The sequence below is a fragment of the Glossina fuscipes genome, unplaced genomic scaffold (genome assembly GCF_014805625.2).
Source record: "Glossina fuscipes isolate IAEA_lab_2018 unplaced genomic scaffold, Yale_Gfus_2 3, whole genome shotgun sequence".
In the NCBI taxonomy this organism is placed as follows: Eukaryota; Metazoa; Arthropoda; class Insecta; order Diptera; family Glossinidae; genus Glossina; species Glossina fuscipes.
Window position 1 is genome coordinate 10,526,744 of NW_023998417.1, and position 19,149 is coordinate 10,545,892.

The 19,149-nt window shown below is 33.0% G+C and overlaps 3 protein-coding genes and 1 long non-coding RNA gene across 10 annotated transcripts; 2 read left to right on the forward strand and 2 right to left on the reverse strand.

The window, feature by feature from the left end:
• Nucleotides 1-804: 804 nt before the first annotated feature.
• LOC119634835 (evolutionarily conserved signaling intermediate in Toll pathway, mitochondrial) lies at nt 805-2,803 on the forward strand. Of its 2 annotated transcripts, XM_038029234.1 has the most exons (4): nt 805-1,113; nt 1,182-1,771; nt 1,888-2,268; nt 2,343-2,803. In XM_038029234.1, exons 2-4 carry the CDS (start codon nt 1,186-1,188, stop codon nt 2,666-2,668), a joined length of 1,293 nt encoding a protein of 430 aa, XP_037885162.1. In that variant the 5' UTR covers nt 805-1,113; nt 1,182-1,185; the 3' UTR covers nt 2,669-2,803. The 2 variants fall into 2 exon arrangements, with proteins under 2 accessions (XP_037885162.1, XP_037885163.1); XM_038029235.1 differs by lacking the exon at nt 805-1,113 and having other exon boundaries at nt 1,136-1,771.
• A 310-nt stretch (nt 2,804-3,113) lies between these two features.
• Nucleotides 3,114-12,712, reverse strand: LOC119634506 (protein VAC14 homolog). 5 transcript variants are annotated; one of them, XM_038028726.1, is made up of 11 exons: nt 12,569-12,712; nt 12,336-12,486; nt 12,046-12,276; nt 11,630-11,971; nt 11,240-11,566; nt 11,055-11,178; nt 10,372-10,480; nt 10,002-10,298; nt 9,858-9,937; nt 9,639-9,801; nt 9,374-9,574 (listed from the first exon to the last, which is right to left on the reverse strand). In XM_038028726.1, the coding sequence occupies exons 1-11, from the start codon at nt 12,664-12,666 to the stop codon at nt 9,436-9,438; spliced, it is 2,061 nt and encodes a 686-aa protein (XP_037884654.1). In that variant the 5' UTR covers nt 12,667-12,712; the 3' UTR covers nt 9,374-9,435. The 5 variants fall into 5 exon arrangements, with proteins under 5 accessions (XP_037884653.1, XP_037884657.1, XP_037884656.1 ...); XM_038028725.1 differs by lacking the exons at nt 9,374-9,574; nt 9,639-9,801; nt 9,858-9,937; nt 10,002-10,298; nt 10,372-10,480 and adding exons at nt 3,114-3,974; nt 4,052-5,586; XM_038028729.1 differs by lacking the exons at nt 9,374-9,574; nt 9,639-9,801; nt 9,858-9,937; ... (6 more) ...; nt 12,336-12,486; nt 12,569-12,712 and adding exons at nt 3,118-3,974; nt 4,052-5,586; nt 7,890-7,928.
• Nucleotides 12,713-12,868: 156 nt separating this feature from the next.
• LOC119634508 lies at nt 12,869-14,055 on the forward strand. The gene is made up of 3 exons (XR_005246960.1): nt 12,869-13,351; nt 13,424-13,731; nt 13,806-14,055. It is a non-coding gene; the product is annotated as an uncharacterized LOC119634508 (long non-coding RNA).
• A 48-nt stretch (nt 14,056-14,103) lies between these two features.
• On the reverse strand, nt 14,104-18,885 carry LOC119634505 (protein dalmatian). 2 transcript variants are annotated; one of them, XM_038028724.1, is made up of 5 exons: nt 18,822-18,885; nt 17,963-18,586; nt 17,583-17,900; nt 15,071-17,484; nt 14,104-14,452 (listed from the first exon to the last, which is right to left on the reverse strand). In XM_038028724.1, the coding sequence occupies exons 2-5, from the start codon at nt 18,300-18,302 to the stop codon at nt 14,186-14,188; spliced, it is 3,339 nt and encodes a 1,112-aa protein (XP_037884652.1). In that variant the 5' UTR covers nt 18,303-18,586; nt 18,822-18,885; the 3' UTR covers nt 14,104-14,185. The 2 variants fall into 2 exon arrangements, with proteins under 2 accessions (XP_037884652.1, XP_037884651.1); XM_038028723.1 differs by lacking the exon at nt 18,822-18,885 and having other exon boundaries at nt 17,963-18,674.
• Between the last annotated feature and the right edge of the window lie 264 nt (nt 18,886-19,149).

The window sequence follows — 19,149 nt, forward strand, 5'->3', positions numbered from 1 at the left end:
GCACTGAAGGTCATAAGGTTGCTTTGAAAAACATCTTGAGGCACCTACCTTGGTTTTAACCTTCCACTGAACCTATCATAAATAAATTTTACATTATTACTTTAAGGAAAATGTCAATGGTATTTAATAAAAGATATCATTTCTCAATATGTTGGCGTAAAGAGAGAATATTTTTAAAAAGTTCGCCAGATGATCTCGTTTTCTTAGACTTAACATAGACATCTCCTTTGAGTTGCAAATATGCTAATAGCTATTTATTGCATCTTGCTTAGCAGTAATTGTTTGAGATTGGGTTAGCTACGTGAAATTTTAACACATACGTATGTACATGTATATAAGTTATAAACTGATAGCTCAATTTAGTAACAATCTCTATCGCTTTTTTACGCTTCTAACTAACTATTATATAAGTTGTATTATATAAAAGTTGAAATGATAAAGAACATATCTTAACACAGATCGTTTTTAACTTTTCACAGGGCATTTATTGTATGTGCTAGCTTTATGCCGTTTTTCACAATAGTCATTTCGCCTCCTTGCATAACTTCGCGAAATCATTGGGTATTTTTCATTCGAATTCGCTCTACCCACTCACCCATTGATTTGTAAGCAATTTCATCTGTTTTTCATTCGAATTCGCTATAACACACATTGCACATTTTAACGTCTCTGTTTTAACGCGTTAACACTCGTGGTCGATAATAGTGGACTGTGCAATGTTAAAATTTCTCTCAATATCAATATATCAATTTCGCTCGCAAAATTTATATTTAGTAGTAATATTGATTTCAAATATTAAAGTATCGACAAAACCATTCACAAAAAGTAAATACTTCCTACTGTATTGTTTACAACTCGTAGAATTCGTTTATTAACGTGGTGTGTAGTAAATTTCTTTAAAGGTAAAGCAGTCGCAGAGCAGTAACTATCTAAGATAGGTAATGTTACATTCTGTTGGGCATTCTGTTAATGGAATCTGGGCGAATTATTTACCGTATGTGTGGAATCCGGGATATCATCGGTTTTCCTCTCTGTTTTGCAATATCGTCTAGTAATCAGATGTTTCGTGTAATATAAAAAAATATTGTGTTGCAATAACAATTCAAGAGAAGGGTAAATCTTTTGAATTAAATTTATGAAAAATTACTGAAAAAATGCACAAATTCACTTATTTATATTAGAAAGATGATAAGAAAATTAAAGGGTTTGCTTACCAATAGTAACAATTCATTTGCCAGCTGTATTATAACTTGGAAAACTTACAGTAACGAAGTGAAACCGAAAAAGGAAGAGTCAGAGGGTGAAAATTCGGAATCTGATTCCTATCAACAACAACAACAACAACGTAAGAAACAAGACAGTGAAGAACAACGAAAAACAACATCAACAACAAGTTTTGTACCAGCCGTAAGAAATCCTTTTGTCGAAGCCTCTGAGAAAACCAAAAGTGTGTATATGAATATGGTGGAAATATTTACGGAGCGTGATATACGGCGTAGAAATCATGTGGAATTTATTTATGCGGCCATGAAGCATATGGCAGAATTTGGAGTTGAACGCGATCTCGACGTGTACAAGGCCTTGATTAATGTCCTGCCAAAGGGTAAATTTATACCACGTAATATTTTTCAATCGGAATTTATGCACTATCCTAAACAACAACAGTGTATAATAGATTTATTAGAACAAATGGAGGACTTGGGCGTCATGCCCGACTATGAAATGGAAGCTATGTTGTTGAATGTATTCGGTCGTTCCGGTCATCCGTTACGTAAGTTCGATTTGATTTTTTCAAACCTTTAAGCGCATTTCTTCTTGTTATGCTTTTAGAGTTCAGGATGGATTTTTCCAAAAATTTTAGTCTATTTCTTCTTGTTATATTTTAAGGTAAATACTGGCGTATGATGTACTGGATGCCGAAATTTAAAAATCTCTCACCGTGGCCTTTGCCAAATCCTGTTCCCGACAGTGCATTAACTATGGCTAAATTGGCTATAGAACGCATGTGCACCGTTGATGTACGATCACGTGTTACCGTATTTGAAACTAAAAATGTGTTGGACGCAATAGATGACACATGGATTGTAAGTGGTATGAGTCCCGATCAGACTCAATTATTGCACAAACATCCCCACAATAAAGCGATATATATAGAAGGGCCATTTTTGATATGGTTACGAAGTAAAACTATTAATTATTTCACGCTGAGAGCGGATCCCGATATGGAGTTTTTGAAAAGTTTAAATAGTAATACAGAAGATGAAGATGGTAATAGATATATATTTATGTAAATGACATACTTTTATTCCAATTAAAATTGTTTATTCATTTTTTATATGTAGATGTCACTAAGCTTAATGTACCATTCTTTGGACAGCCGCCTATTTCACGTAAAAATCAAGTGGGTAAAGTGAGATCGGTCCATCAACAAGATGACGGCACAATATTTGCAATTTGCGCGACGGGAACATCAACCAAAGACTCTCTATTATCTTGGATACGTTTACTAGAAGCGAATGGCAATCCCGTGCTAGGACAAATCCCTGTATTATTTCGTTTTCGTTCCAAAATTAGTGATAAAGTTAAAGAAATCGAATCAAGCCGTGAAATTAAAGCACCTTCTGCCACAAGTAATGATCATGTGTCTGCAGACGATCTCAAAAGCTAACATATACGATAACGTACACGCACGATCATTTAAGTAAAACTAAAACACGAAATTACTATTGCAGAAATATATGATTTCATTTAATCAATCAATTACGTATTAGAGTAAAATCCTTAAAATGAAGAGCTACTTGCATTGCATTGCATATATATATATATATATATATTTAAGTACGTTTTGGAAAAGAGAAAAGAAAATGGCCAGAGATTATTTAAATTAATCAAATAAAGTTGATTCTAGATAATAGAATATTTATTTAAAAGTGTAGTTTTATGCACAGTAGTGTAAAGTTAAAAAGGAATACAAGTAAGAAAGCTATTGTCGCCTAATAGGGCGAATCTTATTTACCCATCACCTATTTAGATAATTTAATTATGGATATGGAATAGGGATGGGGATTCGATCAAAATTAATATTTTATATTATTATTATTATTATTATTTTTTTTTTTTTTTTTTTGTTATTAAAACAATTATATTATGTATTGCTTTTTGTCGTTCTTTGGACTAAATCGTGTTCGTTTTGAACACGACGGCATTTAAGATTTCTTTATTAGCTTATTCGGCTTTGTACAATCACAGCGTCAAAGAAACGAATAGATACGATTGAATCGGTTGACGCGCTCACGCTTATCTGAAATATATTTACAGTTGTAACGCTTATAGTTTGGTAATTTTTAAATTAAATGACAAAATTAATTAATATCCGGTGATGGGTATAATAATCACAGTAAAAAAAAGAAAAAACTCGTAACGGAAATGCTTTTCCTAATAAAAGGGGGAGGAGAGGAAAACAAGTATTAAATACCTGCAGCACTATCCCTATACAAATGACAATAATATGAATTTTAAAGTGTTACAAAATTGTCAAGACTCGGATAGTTCTACTTTCTATTTCTAATTTTATATAAACAAATATTATGAAATAAACTTTTGTCTGTGTGCTATAATAAACATCATTTATCTTCTTCTTCTTCTTCTTCTTGTTTAAACTAAAGTTGCTTACTTGTAACAAATTAAACGTTCATGACTTAGTTTTGACCTATGATCCTATTAAGAGGAAAAACTTGAGTAACGACGCCAATACCTTTACTCGAACCTTCGCGAAATAGTACGCGCATACCAGCCCGTACATATTCGGGGTGACCAACAAATTGAAACATTACCGAAGCACTGTCGTTAGTGCCAATTTTTTCACCGCCCATAATACCTCGTATAACGGCAGTTTGTCGAATACTGCCTATATGTACAGTTGTCTGGAAGCCTACATAAATAGCAGTAGCATGAAATAATACTGACACCTTTGCCTATAAAAATTAAAAAAAAAAATAAAAGGATGCTAACGACATTCTCTACATCATTACTATAACAATTGTAATCATACCTGAAAGAATAATGTTCCACACGGTTCATCATTGCCAGTATCGTTTAACAATACCATACCACTTCGCAAAGTAGGCAATATTTGGTTAGGCGTGAACGATAACGAAGCGCTCTGGCCGGCTCTAACTACTCTGCAAGGGGCTTTATTTCGGTGTATAGTATGCACAGTGACAGAATGAAATCGGCCGCATGGTAACGGGCCAATTTTCATACGCATATTTTCGGTTAGTACGCCCTTCACCAATAGACCGCCCACTACAGGACCAACTTCAGAGACCCGAAATATTTCATCAATGTGAAATTCGCATGGCTCCTGTTCTAGGCGTTCCTTTTCCAAATTACTTATGCCCGGTGATAGTACATATAAGAATCGTGTTACTAAATTAAGACCCGATCCCGTTACATTCGAGACACAAAATATGGGAACTATATTTTCCGAAAATTGATTTGAACCGGCCGATATTACTTCATCGGTATTGGTTACAACGAATGGGACTTTTCTGCATCCGATCGATGTTAAAAGATTTTTGAGTTCCTGTACAGTTTGATCGGGTGGGGTGATATCTGTTTTTGTAACAACGACAAAAAAGGGCATATCCAAAGCTCGGGCGATAGACAAATGCTCTTGACTTGTACCATTAAATCCCCCGCCTGCGGACAAAACGAGCATAGCATAATGGGGCGAATAACCTGACAACGCTTGTACAGTGGTCCGCATATAACGCCGATGACCAGCCAAATCCATAAATGTCACCAATTTCGTAGAACGATCACTGATCTCCTCTGCCGTCATCATTTCATTATATTTATAATTAATAATTTTGCCTTGCGAATCGAAACCCAATGTTTCATGTGAGATACAGGATGTCCGGCCCGATTGTATTTCATGCATATGACGAAACATATTTAATCGTGCTCTGCCGCGGCCATTATCGAATTCGCCTTGCGTCAGGACACCCAATAAGGTTGATTTGCCAGCGTCTGCTCCCCCCAGGACAGCTACGCGTACCTCAATATTATGCTGATCGTCCGGTATTTTTCGAACTAAAACCTCTGCCACCGAACGCCTTCCCGCCACATATACTATACGTAATACTGAAGTACTGGCGCCTAACTTATGAGCCATTTGCTTTAACGTGCACAAAGAAGCGTTCATATCTTTTTCATTTAAACCGTGCAAATGTCCCGAATCGGAAACACCGATCTCATAAATAGCTTCCCCATGACCTTCTCGTAGACGCCATTTCATTTGTGTAACTAAATGTTCAAACCGCTGCTTTGACGGACTAATCAATTTCAGTTTGTACTCGATATTGCCAATCTGAGGTTCGGGCGGCAACACGCCTTGATCGAAATCAATAACAATTTTATTATTTTGTCCATCAAGTTCACTTTCGCTGCTACTGTTTTGATTGCTGCTTTGCGTAATCGAGTCACTGCTATTGCTGTTACTGTTCCGAATGTCCGACTCTTCATCGAAGCCATCGTCTGGTTGACTCGGATCAAATAGACTCAAAAATGAATCCATATCTCTCTCTAAAGAATATAATAAAAAAAATATTAAAAAAAAAAGTATAATTTATTAGATAAAAAAAAGCGAAGAATTCTAGAGTTAGCGCTAAGCAACAATTAACATTGAAGTTATGGCGAGAGGAGATTTTAAGAAATTTTGCAAAATTTCTTTAATCTCAACTTTTTTTTTTTTTGCTTTTTTCTTTTTTGTTTTTTGTTAATGTGGAAGGGAAGGGGGTTTGCTAATAAAGAAATTATCATATTTTGCCCTAGTTTATAATAGTGAGCTCAAGTGAATACGAATGCAAGTGTTTTAACAATGAAAACAAAAAAAAAAAGGCGCTTTTCTATGATGACCTTGAACAAGAAAAAATAGATGCTCCGCATTTTGCTTATATTCCTTTTTTGCATAATAAATGCATTATATATATTAAGTCATTATGTTTATATATTTACTCTTGGTCTTCCTATATACGTATTTGTATATATTTATACATTTATACATTTATGCATATGTATATACTTACTTAATATATGTATATTAAATTATTTGTCTATAAAAAGCAGCAAAGCATTGCTAGCTCGAAGAAAAAGTAAAAGTAACAAAAGTCGTGAGCAAATTGTTTAAATTTTAATCTATAACTTATAATACACACATCACAACAGTCGAAAATTTTTGTATGGTGTTTGTTTTTAATGTTAAGATTCTTAGTTTATTTTACGATAAAACACTGAACGACATAATGCACTAAGCACTAAATTAAACTGCAAGCAGTGAGCCAGTGATGTGTGATGTGTGTGTTTCCCCAATTGATTACCCGTAAAAACAAGAATAGAAAGACAAACGATGACTGAATGAGGAATGCTATGACCAAAATATAACAAAAGTAAAGCAAAAATAAGCAAATTGGTATGTATTGTTGCAGAAAAACAAAGAAAAAAACAAAAAAAAAAAAAAAATCGATTCTCTCTTGATTTGGAAACAAGAAAATAAAACATTGAAATGAATTAAAAAAATCATAAGCGATTCGAAAGGAATCTTCAATGCCCTATTCTTACTAATCGTAATTTTGTTATTCAATTCCATAGGATAATAATGGTAAATACCTCCGTTTATTTACATCTACTAAAACTGTTATTGTACATGGGATCAGCTAACATTTAAATTAACATTCATGTTCTTCACTCGATGGGATATAAAATTCCCTCCAATTTACATATATGGAATGCATCCAAGAGAAGTAAAAAAGTCAAGATTCGTCGACTATGGTGCGGTACGGAAACTTATAATAGAAGTTGTCTTCTTTCATTATCAACACTAATGTAATTTAAAAAATTAATCCAAAGCCCACCAGTGACGCCTCAGCGTTTCGTTATTTGTCCTATGCCACGATTTCAAAGCATATTTATTCATCGTAATCAACATTTGATTTACATTATAGAAAAACAGATATCTTATTGAGCGCTTTGAAAATGTCAATCGCGAGTTTACAGAGTCGACTTGTACCGTAGTTTTCGTTCACTTCGTTCACTTGTGTATATGCTTGCGACTGGGAAAAGTAATGAAAACAAAATTTTTGTTTATCAACAAAGAAGAAAAATAAAAAAGGAAAATAAAAAAAAAAAAAAAAATGATATCATTGATTGGTCTTTTACGAACACATATCGCATACATAGAAACATTGTTATGAAAAAGACCCAGATGTCAAAAATTAAATAAACAATGACCCGTTTATCCTATTTACTTAGATTTACCTTTAAATATATGTATATATGTATACATACATATATTTTATGATCACATCATAAATTTTTAAATTTAATTGAAAAATACATAGAGCAATTGATTGTAAATAGCTACCTCAAAGCAGCTTACTAGCTTCATTTAATATGTTAGGATTTATATATATTAAGGATTCGGTGGCATTTTTTCTTTTTTTTAATTTTATATAAAAACATCCAAAAGGAAGTGATTAAAGTTCTATCGAGACTATCGATTGCATCAGCTATTGTACATGATATTAGTATTAATTTTGGGCGCAAAATGATATCTTCTGTTGAGCGTTGAAGGGAAGGGATACTAAACCATATTTAAAATAGAATTGAAAAGTGACTAATTTTGAGCAATCGTTTTGCAATCACTGCTTTTAAAACCACAATTGCCCATTTTACGAATTATCAATTTCGAATAAATGCAAAGCACATAAAGAAATGAATTATTGCAGAAAAAAAAGAATGCGTTCTTAGTTTAATAAATTTAGTTTGAAATCGTTTAGTTACTTTTTTGCACTAAGAATACATCAATAACTTGAATACCTTGTACTCACTCGTTTTATTTTATTTATATTTTTTATATACTGTATATTTGATAAAATTGATTTGTTGATGACTTGTTTTATCCAAAAATTATTTAAAGAGCTTTCATTCAACAAAAAAAGTTACATTTGCCTGAACTGATGAAATTAACATAAAACGTACAAATTCTGGTATTCTGTTGTCAAGATACAATAAACACATAACTTCATATATATATATATGCAGGTATAGATTTTATTTTCAATTTAAAATTTTGATCAATGTAATATTTTATATTAATTCAAAACGCAGAAATTAATTATTTGTAAATATTTAATGGCTGGTGTTAAGAAAACTTAGCAACACTCGCTAATTATAATTAATGAAAATTTTATGCAATTCTTACAGAGCTCAAACTAACAAACTAAGATACACAGGGTTGTATTTAAGAGAACTTATGTAAAATAATGTTAAACTATTCTTCTTCTTTATTCTCATCGTAGATAAATATTTTATCCATATCTTCCCTATGAAGTACGTTCAACTTCATTCATCTATTCATTCCTATTAAAGCATTCCAAATCCGTCATATCTCCTATGTGCACATAATATTGTGAATTTAATGCCATTTTTATGCTCCGAAATATTTTCATAGTTTCTAAATTATTTCAAACTTCAAGTTGAAATTTTCTTCCCATTTTGGATACATAATAAAAGCGATTTGGGTACGCATTCATTGCTTTTAATGCTTGCAAATTTAATAAATGCTGCCCCGATCACAGCTTCATTGCATTTTATTTTTTTGGTGTTTGCAAAAATTTTGATTAGCGCCTTTTACAATCTCAGTGTACATAATGGTTGAATTCGACGCGTTTTATCTCCCTTCATACGAAAGGACACGTTTCCAAATAATATTATTGACTTATTCGGCGTACGCCGACGCTAATGACGGAATCCCCAAAATTGCATTTTCGACATTTATATTTGTTGTTGCAGTAGTTAGGCGAATATTGTACGCAAATATTTTGTGTACCCCCAAATCAATTCCTTCGTGTCCAAGGCATTTGTATCCCATTTAAACTATTCTCTCCGTTTTCAAGTATTATGTCCCTATTTTAGGATAATACTAGCAAATCTTAGACGTGAACCTTCACAAGTACGGAAAAATTTTATGTACCTTTTAAATTCATAAATTTTTCCGCTTTTAGCAGCGCTGCTTGTTAAATTTCGATTTTTACAGAGTTTTTTTTATTGACTACTTACAAGTACTTTTGTTAAGTTTCCGGTTTTTCATATTTTATATTAGACACTGGCGAAAGAGGATTTTCTAGTTATGGGAAGGCAAAATTTTGTATAAACATTTTTCTTAAATTCTCTATTTATGTGTTTTTTTAATAAGTTCCAAAATTTTATACAAAGTTTTTACACCACAAAACATACATAAATATATATTATCGAAATTTCCGCCTCTTGCAGGCCAAAGAGAAACTATGTTCATCACAGCGTAATAAATTAAATTAATAAAATAATTGAATCAAAAATAAAAAATACTTGTTTGTTATTTATAATTAAAGCGTATTAGTGCTCGTTAACCAGAAAACTACGTTTGCGTTGTTGTACACGTTGGTCCCGATGGGCTTTTTGTACTTTTTTAAAGTGTACCGTTAACTCAACAAAATCTATATTACTTTTATATTGAAGAGATTGATTTTCCTTCCTACAATATGTATAAAAATTTATTTAAAAGGAAACGAAAAGGAAGACACAAATGAATAACTTACACAGGCTGTTGGCCCCAGTAGTTGGGTACACATTGCAAACGATTTTTTAACATACGAAAAGCGTCAGTTTGCGGCAACAACATTAATATACCAAATAAAGCATGAGCCAAATATTGAGCATCGGCACAATTATTGGCTTTGGATACTAACGTCAGCCTTAAAGCTTTGCAAATGAACAAAATTAATGTAAGACCGACAAAAGAATTGAAAAAAACTTACATGCAAATATTGGAGTTTCTATTAATTGTACCAACTTATCAATTTCACTTAATAATTCCAAAGTTATTTCAACGTCAGCACTGTAATGGTTTTAAAAATGAATTCTCGATTCTCGATTTAAACGAAACTAAATTGAGAGCTTACAACAATACTACCAACTCAGAAACATGCTGATAGCTTTGCGCTAATAAACATAGCGATAAAGTTGAGACAGGACAGTGACACCAGCTTAAGTATAAGCACTTGAATAATTTTGCCGATTTTTCATTGGGTATATCTCGTAAGACATTTCTAAGTTCAAATAACTCCGATGAAGTTAACAAAATGCTATTCAATAAACGCACAATTACAGATGCAAATTTTAAATTTGTTACTTCCTCCGCTATGATTTCCGAAAATGTTAAGTAAATGTATTCGGCGTTTAACAAAACACAAAGTTGTCTGAGAATATTTGAAAATTAATTAGCGTCGAATTGTTTATTGGTATTAAATATATATAAAATAAATTATTTACCTTATTATTAGACTGGCCCGGTTATCTAAGAAACTTTTGTCCTCGCTAAATAACTTAATTAAGCTAAGTAAAAATTTACGATAGTTAGCCTTATTAAAGTCAGTGGTCTCTGATAAAAGGCATTGAGAAATGAAAAATTACAATAACAATTATGAATTAATACTTTGGTTTCGAATAAGCTCTTAGGATAAGGAGAAAAGAATCAGGCTGTAGCTGCCCTAGAGAACTGTGTTCTTTTTGGAAACAACAAGTAAGTTCTGCCCAGTAAAAGCTTCCAAAGGCGATTTCTTTCCTATGCTTATACTCATGACCAAAAAAAAAAAAAGAAGAAGCTTTACATCATCCAGAACGCATCGAAAGTCAGAGACACTACCGATTATATATTCTTGATAAAATGCAAATTTGTAATCTTTCTAAACACGTCCAGCTGTCCGCATATGTTAAGCAAATTCCGGGTCATAAGAATTCAGATGTCGGCTTCAAATATATTACGAACGAAACTTATTCCGGCGCGATAGTAATTTGATCGAGATTGAACAAACAAGCAGATCTAGATTTTCATACCTACGCTTACTCTCTCTGTACATCTATACTTCTTCTATATGTTACAAATGTTTAAACATTGCAATGTATTGAACTTTGGAAAGGGTGTAAAAAACATGAGCGCACATAAAATTGTTTACCTTTGGAATGTTGTGAATTAACAATTTCGGCCAGTACTGAGATGCACTTTAACACTACATCATCCGAGTTATCCGACAATATGCCTAATAAATTGTTACCCAACTCATTTAGATGTGTTGACATCTAAAAAGTTTATGAGAAATGAAGCAAGTGCTTATAACTTATTCAAAAAAGAATTATTTACCTCGTTAGGAAAATTAATTAGTAAGTGATAAATCCATTCGAGTACAGCTATCTTTGTTTGTGCTGAATTGTGGCTAAGGTAACGCGACAACACTGTCATTATGGATTTTAAATCGATTTGTTCAATATTTTGAGTTTTGTGTTCTTTGGATGATACCAATTTCATCATAGATTTATTAACGGAAACCGCACATTCTTTAATGTTTTTCATTGAGTCCTCATTGCACTCTAGACATGGTAAGATGGCGGTAAAAATTCCGCTAGCATATGGTAAAACATTAGAGCCAAATATTAATACAAATTCCCGTATCCAAGTTAAAGCAATAGACTACGCAATTAAGGCATCAATATTATTATTATTATTATTATTTTCAAGCAAATACACGTTTACCTTTATCTGTTCATGAGGAGATTGTGCGTGTGTTATTAAGGTGTTAATAGTGTCTTCCATACACACCGACGACGAATCATTACGTATGGATTTAAGGAATTGTGTTAATGTAGTCTCACACATTCTCTGTATTTCCTGAGTGTTATCCTCTAACATAGTAAAAAGGCCATCGATGATATCTGTTAAATATAAAACCATATTGATTTCGGGCACTGCATTCAGAATGGAAATCCACGATATCACATATTGGCGAACAAAGGAATTTTTCACATAGATACGTTCCTTAAGCAATGGTATAAAAGCTTCCATTTTAAAGCTTTGAGAGGATTCAGTGACAATATCCTAATTGTACATATGTTTATATATTCATTTAATTCAACTAAACTGTATTTTACTAAGGAAAACGTTAATTATACCTTAAGTAGTCTGTCTAATAACTCACTACCATCTCTAACCGTTTGATCGTTATCAGCTACTAATCTTGAGAGAGCAGAAAATAAATCCGGAAGAAAAGGTATAATGGCTGAACGAGATACCTTAACCACATTATAAAGTGATTCACAAGCAAAATATCGTACTCGCATGTCTTGATCATTTAAACAATGTAAGATAGGCGTAACCAATTCATTGACATATTTATGGGAATCCTAAACAAGAAATTTAAAACAAAATGTATAAACGTATTATTGTTTATTAGTGTACATGCCTTTCCTAAACCCAAACTTGTAGCTGCCAAACCAATTAAACCACCTTTCCGTTTGTTCGCATCTCTTGAACCAGCGAAATCATTTGATAAAACCTCTATCAATTTACGTATTTGAGCCGAATTATTTTTCAAGTTAAATTCAGTCACCATCCTTTATAAAAAAAAATATAAAAAAAAGAAAACCATTTATATTTATTACCGCAGCATATATAACTTAGTTTAAGTAAAATTACTTTTCGATTTCTTGCGAAGCAACTTTTCTTTTATCATACATCTTATCGCCTAAAGCCTTCGCCGCAGATTCACTTAAAGGTGCATAAGGACTTTCCATTGCAATGCTTCAATTTTTATTTTATAATTTACCGTTAAATTTTTCTAGTTAATAATTAATTCAATTAAATAATTTTAGAATTCTTTGGATTTTTTATAGAACACTAAGTTTTTAATGTTTTCTTAACAAGAGTGTATGATAATTACGGGATCCCAATGAAGAGTTGCAATATTTTGCAAATTTGCTCATTGTACTTGTTGTACGGTTTTAAAAAAGATCATGGCAGCCCTTCAGATTTTACCGTAACTTTGATTGCTCCTCCTCTTTACATCCTCGCTCTTACCCGACATATTATCGCTAAATGCTCTGAATAATTTGGTCGAAGCTATGTAATTTTTTGGAATCGTTATCTTTCGAGCTCTTAACTTTTTTTGCTCTTTACACCTTCGCTCTTATGCGAAATATAAAACTGTTGGCACATGCTTTAACGTATATGACGTGTTTTTTAACGTACTTGGCAATGAAGGGACAGGTGAAAAAATTAAAAATTTTATGGAAACTTATGGAAAAGTATCAATCTGGAGCAGCTGACATCGCCAAGAGAGGCTATATTTTTTCGATTTATGACCTGGTCCAAAGAAACTCAACGCCTCGAAAGAAAAAAGTGCCAAAATAATATCAACAGGTGTCTAAACCAAGCGCTTTTTCCCGGACTGATCTCTCCGAGTCTAAGCCGGATCGCAATGTGAGATTTATTATCGATCATAGCAACTTAATGGATGTTATCATTAAAAAAATTTCGTAATCGCTTGTCTAGACTTCAGCAGTATCTCATTCTGAAAGATAAAGAAAATAACAGACATTGGAAACGCGTAGAGATTTCCACAGCACCGTAAGCAAAAGTTCACTCAAAGTAAGCGTAATAATGAACAGCTTGACCATGAAAGATGATCAAATCCAAGTGCGAATATCCGTTCTAAGTACATCTTTTCAGACTGACTCAATTTTGTTATAAAAAGTTTTTTTTAATAATTTGACGCTTGCTTTAATTTCACGACCAATCGATCCTGCCGAGGATGCTACGACAAACGGAAACTTCCCAAGCCTAATTTGTCGTCCAAATCGGTAATTATATCGATATTGATGTAAATATCATTTGACTTATGTATTTATTATTATTATTATTATTTTAATTTTAGACTAATGAATTGAATTCTTACACTAAAAAAAGACATTGAGCACTAGCAACACAGGCTATCGGCTCTTGACTTATGTAATTGCTGCCTATCCTTGTGCAATTGTATACAAATTGGAGAATTATTTCACTTATTTCAATTTGTCTTTATTTAAGTTTAAATTCATGCTTGTTCTTAGTGCTTTCTCGTACTTATCAATGCCGATGTAAGTATTTTAAGAATCTCCTTTTCAAAAAACCAATAAAAAAAAATATCTACACTGCTATTAAAATAAAGAAAAAAAAAAAGAAAAAAAAAAAAAAAATCACATTCCGGATGTACAATTTGGTTGCCTTTCAAAGGCATTATAAATATAAAAAGTTATAGTAGATGATTAATTCAACTTAATTCAATAGGGGTTCGTCTTTTTCTTTCTCAATTACCAAGTCGTATTGTTCCACTTCTTGGCACATGCTATTAAATTCTTCAACGAATTTTTTTAATTCATGGTTTGGTTTATATTTTTTAGATTGATGTTTCGTTTGTTTCTTGTTAAAAGACTTTTTATTAATATCATCATCGGATTCGCTTTCCGACATGTCATAAGCAAAACGAACGCAACGACGATTGCGTACTCGAGGATTTTTTCGTACATAAGTGCGATGATGATCCTGCAAACATACACACAAAGAAGTAAATAGTAAAATATGATCGAGAACATTTAGTTTAAGATAAAAATCGACCAAGTTTTCTACTCGTCCAGCACTAGCTTTATCCAGCTCTAGTTTGATGATAAAATAAATCAACTCAATCAAGTTTAAGATTATCTCCATACGCTTGCATGAGACCATATAGAACGATTAATTAAGAAATAAGAATATATTGTTTGTCGTGCCCCTTCACAACATCTGCTCTAGTAGCGATCTAAAAAGAACTAAATTTATTTATGTATTTTTTTACTAACGTGAACTTCTTAATATATTAAATAGTTTTAGAAGTCACAACAGAACTTGGTAGGAAGTTGAAGATTAGATTAAACTCAAAGAGTTGGGGCATTACGGACAGGCCTAGCATTCTAATTACAAAAAACTGCGACGTTAAGGTACAATCCCAAATTAGCAACTGACGTGCCCTTCATAACGTGAAACTGTACCAATTTTCGACTCTTCATGATCATGAAACTATCGACAAAGTAAGGATTATTTTGTAGATTAAGAGTACTGTTAATATTGATATTAAAACCGGTTCGATTAAAATAAACTGAATAAAAAAAAAAAAAAACGCCTTACCTGGACGTGTGTTTCAGATTTAGACTCAGGATCCATAAAGAGTTCCTCTAATTCTATATCGAGATCCTGTTTTTCTGATCTTACTTCCTTCATTGCTTGAGCACTCGTAGATGGAATCATAGTTGAACATAGCATTTCTTTTAAATTTCTCTGGCGAAAATCTTTGAAACATGGATTTTCATCAAAAATTGGCATACATTTGGTGCAACTGCTCTCCTTTTGTTGCTTTTCAATGACACTTTTCTCGGTTCTAATATCCTCAGGCCGCCATTTGCGTAGCTCTTTAAGTTTGTCATGTAAACTTTTATTATTTTTGTCCATTTCATCGCCTTTGTCACGTTCCCAATACTCAGATAAGTTGTTTGCAGTAATGCTTTCACTTTGAGTTAAAAATTCTTCGAAACCAAAAATCGAAATTTTTACCTCGTCAGCTGATTCCACACAGGATTCATGGTTTGCCCTTTTGTAGACCGCGTCTGATATCGCGCTTGTATCCTTAGTTATATTGCGGGGCACTTCTTCATTTTCACAGACACTATATGATAAGATTGCTGAACTCACGCTAACGCTTTTATCTTTTTCTGTATTTCGTTTTGGATCGGGAATCGGAGGTTTTTTCCAAGATGGCAAACTTATAATTTCCAAAATTTCAATAGGCTTTAAAGGACTACGTCTGCTAAGAGTTTGTCTGGGATTTGATACTTGCGTTAAATTATACATATTTTCATTTATAATTTTTGTTGCTTTTGTATTTTTTGGTGGTGGTATGTTTTCAGCATTTGAATCGTTTGACGAAAACGAAGGCATCGAGTTTTCAACTTCAGGCCCAACATTTGCAACATAAGAATTCCGCAGAGAATTGTTTACTGAGCGACTATGATAATAATGCTTGGAGATATTCTTTCTTGGTGTTAATGGTATGACGACATCGCTGGAAAACGATGGTAAATTATCAGAATTACGACTAAAATTGAAAACAGTCGGCAGGTGAGCATTCTCATCCACACGCCAAGGTGAATTTCGGACTGGCCGAATTAAAGATTTCCTTGCATTGCTTGGGAAAGCAATAGGTGACAAATCCTCGTTTATGGCGCAATTGGCGGAAGACGTATTCGAAGCTTTAGGTGTGCTTACAATATTCTTGACAGCCTGTAATAACTGCCGACGTTTGTCGTTTTCCAAAGGCGAGTTACTCGTTTGTTTCAACAGAACTGACTTTGCTAACTGACTAAACGTTCCTTCTTTTAATGAACTACGGTCGCACGAACGTTCGTACGATTGATTATTTCGTTGATTTTGTGTATTTTTCGTGGGCTGATTACTCAACGGTTCACTTTCATAATTGCCAATAAATTGTTCAATATTATCATCAGCTTCTTGTCCATTATTATTTAGACCGTTTTTTGCTACATTTGCCTTCTTTAGTTTCTGCGCCTTATTCACCCTTTTTTTTTTAATTGGCTTTGCCGGCCGTGCACGTTTCATAATCGGTCTGCCTTTGCCTTTCCAATTAGTCGCCACCTGTACCTTACCTTCGGCAATAAGCTTTTCAATTATATCTTGCGCAGGATCTACAGGTTTAGGCGAGTCATTAGTTTGAGACAGAGTGAAGAAGTCGTAAACATGAGTTGACGACTTCCGCTTTCCTATCTTTTTTAGTGCATCCTTGTTACGGTCAGCGGTGGCCTTATCAGATCCTTTTAAAGAACGGTGGAAGAATTTGTTAGTCTTCTCCGGATTGCACGTTTCATTGGAATTTTTATTATTTTTATTAGATATTCCGGATATTTCATTTCGGTCAGCTTCTCTTAAACTGGGCAATTGCTCGGCGTCTTCGGATTCACTTACAGAATTTCTTAAAGTTTCAAATCCTGAACGTTCATTACTTGTTTTCCCCAGGACTGAATCTTCCATAATCGGTTTTAACTCGCAGCGGCCGTGTGTTTTTCCACGTTTGGTTGCCAAGCGTGATTCTAAAGACGTAGAATTTCGGATGGGTTCAAAACAAATTGTTGAATCTTGTATTGGGTGAAATCGCGAAAATTCCAAGTCCGTAGTTTTGGCAGCTTGTATCGATGTTTTCTTCTTAGGGCTAGGATATGTAAAATTTAAACTCAACTTTGCTAGATTTTTACGTTTTTCTTCGTTCAATGCAGGGAAAGGTAAAGGGGTTGATATTATCATCGATTTTGTTGCTCGAATATTATTAAAAGTTACTTCGCCTTTTTGCTTGTGGGTTGTTAATGTACTTATGTTGTTATCCCTTTCGAATTTTATTCTTTTAAGACGTACAAAACATTTTTTCGAGTTTCCAACGGCGTTTATGAAGCCATCTTCTTCGTTTCCTTTGCTAGTAGCTGTTTTCGATTTCCCTGCAATTGTGACCTTAATAAACGGTTTTCGATGTCGGCCTTCTGAAATGATAGTTTCCTTAAATTTTCTGGCTTTTTAAGAATTTAAATTGGAGTTTAAAAACAAAATTTAAAACACAAAGAGAAAAAAAAGCACCGACCTTTGTTACCACCTTTGCCAGTGCTTGACTTCATTTTACAAATATTTTTTTCGAGGTTATTTTGCTGTAGCATTGTTTCTGGAATATTGTTAGATGTGACTGCCCTTTGTGGGCTGCTTTTGTAAATCATTTCGGCACTTAATCTTTTAAGTCGTATAAGGCATTTTTTCAAGATTATCGGATTTGTCACTTTGCGTTTGTGCATGTTTTCTTGGGGTTTACTGTTAATACGATTCTCGTCCACTTTAGTGCCGCTATGCGTAACTTGTAAAGGCGCGGATATCAATTCCGTAATATTTGGTAAATCTCTCAAATGCCCTGGATTTAGAAGAATTTATATTAAAATTTTCCCTAAATACGAAAACGAAAAATACACTGACCTCTATTCCCGGTTTTGCCCGACCTAGTTGGCTTAACTTTATGAATTTCCCTTCTCGTGATACTTCGACGTGGTCTCATTTCTGAGATATTTTTAGGTATTACTAAGCTTTGCTGGTCATTTTCATTGATTATTTCAAATTTAACCCTTTTCAGACGTACAAAGCATTCTCGTAAATTCTGTGGACCTTTTTCTGGAAAACACTTAAGGCGTTTTTCGTTTTTCAGATCATCTTTCCCTCTCCTGTTATTTATAGTTTTCCTCTTTATTGGACGCGCACGACGGATATTGTGTTTGCCTTCTCCTTTTTGGGTCTCACTATTCATACGATTTGCATCCATTCTGCTATTGAATAAAGTTATTTGTCTTTATTGAAAGCGATGTCCACTATTTATAATTTATTTCGATTTCCTCCGCTTTCATTCTTTTCAATCTTCTCGAATTGGTAGTTGATTTTCATTTCACACTTTCACTTTTCTATTATTCCGGTATCGTTTTCTATTATTTTCTTTTTGTATATTGAGCTCTTTGGACTAGGCCATTGTCTAGCTTCTTGAGAATAATATTCTTTACTGAAAACACATTTGCAAGCTTTCTATTCAAATAAATGTGGAACAATTTTTGGCTGTAACACAAACAAATAATTAAAAATATTGAGACAAAAATTACAAATTTATTTAGCTACAAAAGTATAGCTTGCAACCACCAAGCTACCAGATTGCTAATAATCTCAGATTTATACAATTTTCCAGGATTTTTCATAATTCTTAGCTTTTAATTAAGTAATCGCTACCATTAAGGAAAATCGATACGTAATTGTAAATTTCAATATCAAAAAGCTTCTAAGAACACAAACTTACTTTTAAATTAGTAACTAATATTTGCGAAATATATTTAAAATTCAACAAATCATTGTAGAGTTTTCTTTTTATTTTATTCCTGAGAATGTGGCCTGAAGTATTTACTGTAGAGTTAAGATGGTCTTTAGTAAGACTTTTGAATAATTTATAATAAATAATTTATAATAAAAAAAATTAAATTTATATTACAACTTTAATTTATTTAATATTATTATTAACATCTTATTTATGATACTATATATAAATATTTTTCGCGACTGCTTGAGATGGTTAGTTTAAACTACAACACTTCTCTACGGTAGCTCGTTACTTTGAAACAAATCTTGCC

What these genes read in the sequence shown, in the direction of transcription:
- LOC119634835 (XM_038029234.1), top strand. Translation starts at nt 1,186, where the DNA reads ATGATAAGAAAATTAAAGGGTTTGCTTACCAATAGTAACAATTCATTT. An exon ending in TCGTTCCGGTCATCCGTTAC is followed by an intron (nt 1,772 to 1,887) that starts GTAAGTTCGATT and finishes TTATATTTTAAG; the next exon opens with GTAAATACTGGCGTATGATG. An exon ending in TAATACAGAAGATGAAGATG is followed by an intron (nt 2,269 to 2,342) that starts GTAATAGATATA and finishes TTTTATATGTAG; the next exon opens with ATGTCACTAAGCTTAATGTA.
- LOC119634506 (XM_038028725.1), bottom strand. Translation starts at nt 12,666, where the DNA reads ATGGAAAGTCCTTATGCACCTTTAAGTGAATCTGCGGCGAAGGCTTTA. An exon ending in CAAGTTTGGGTTTAGGAAAG is followed by an intron (nt 12,277 to 12,335) that starts GCATGTACACTA and finishes TTTCTTGTTTAG; the next exon opens with GATTCCCATAAATATGTCAA. An exon ending in TATTAGACAGACTACTTAAG is followed by an intron (nt 11,972 to 12,045) that starts GTATAATTAACG and finishes ATGTACAATTAG; the next exon opens with GATATTGTCACTGAATCCTC.
- LOC119634505 (XM_038028724.1), bottom strand. Translation starts at nt 18,302, where the DNA reads ATGGATGCAAATCGTATGAATAGTGAGACCCAAAAAGGAGAAGGCAAA. An exon ending in GGGCAAAACCGGGAATAGAG is followed by an intron (nt 17,901 to 17,962) that starts GTCAGTGTATTT and finishes TTCTAAATCCAG; the next exon opens with GGCATTTGAGAGATTTACCA. An exon ending in AATCTGAAACACACGTCCAG is followed by an intron (nt 14,453 to 15,070) that starts GTAAGGCGTTTT and finishes GTATGTTTGCAG; the next exon opens with GATCATCATCGCACTTATGT.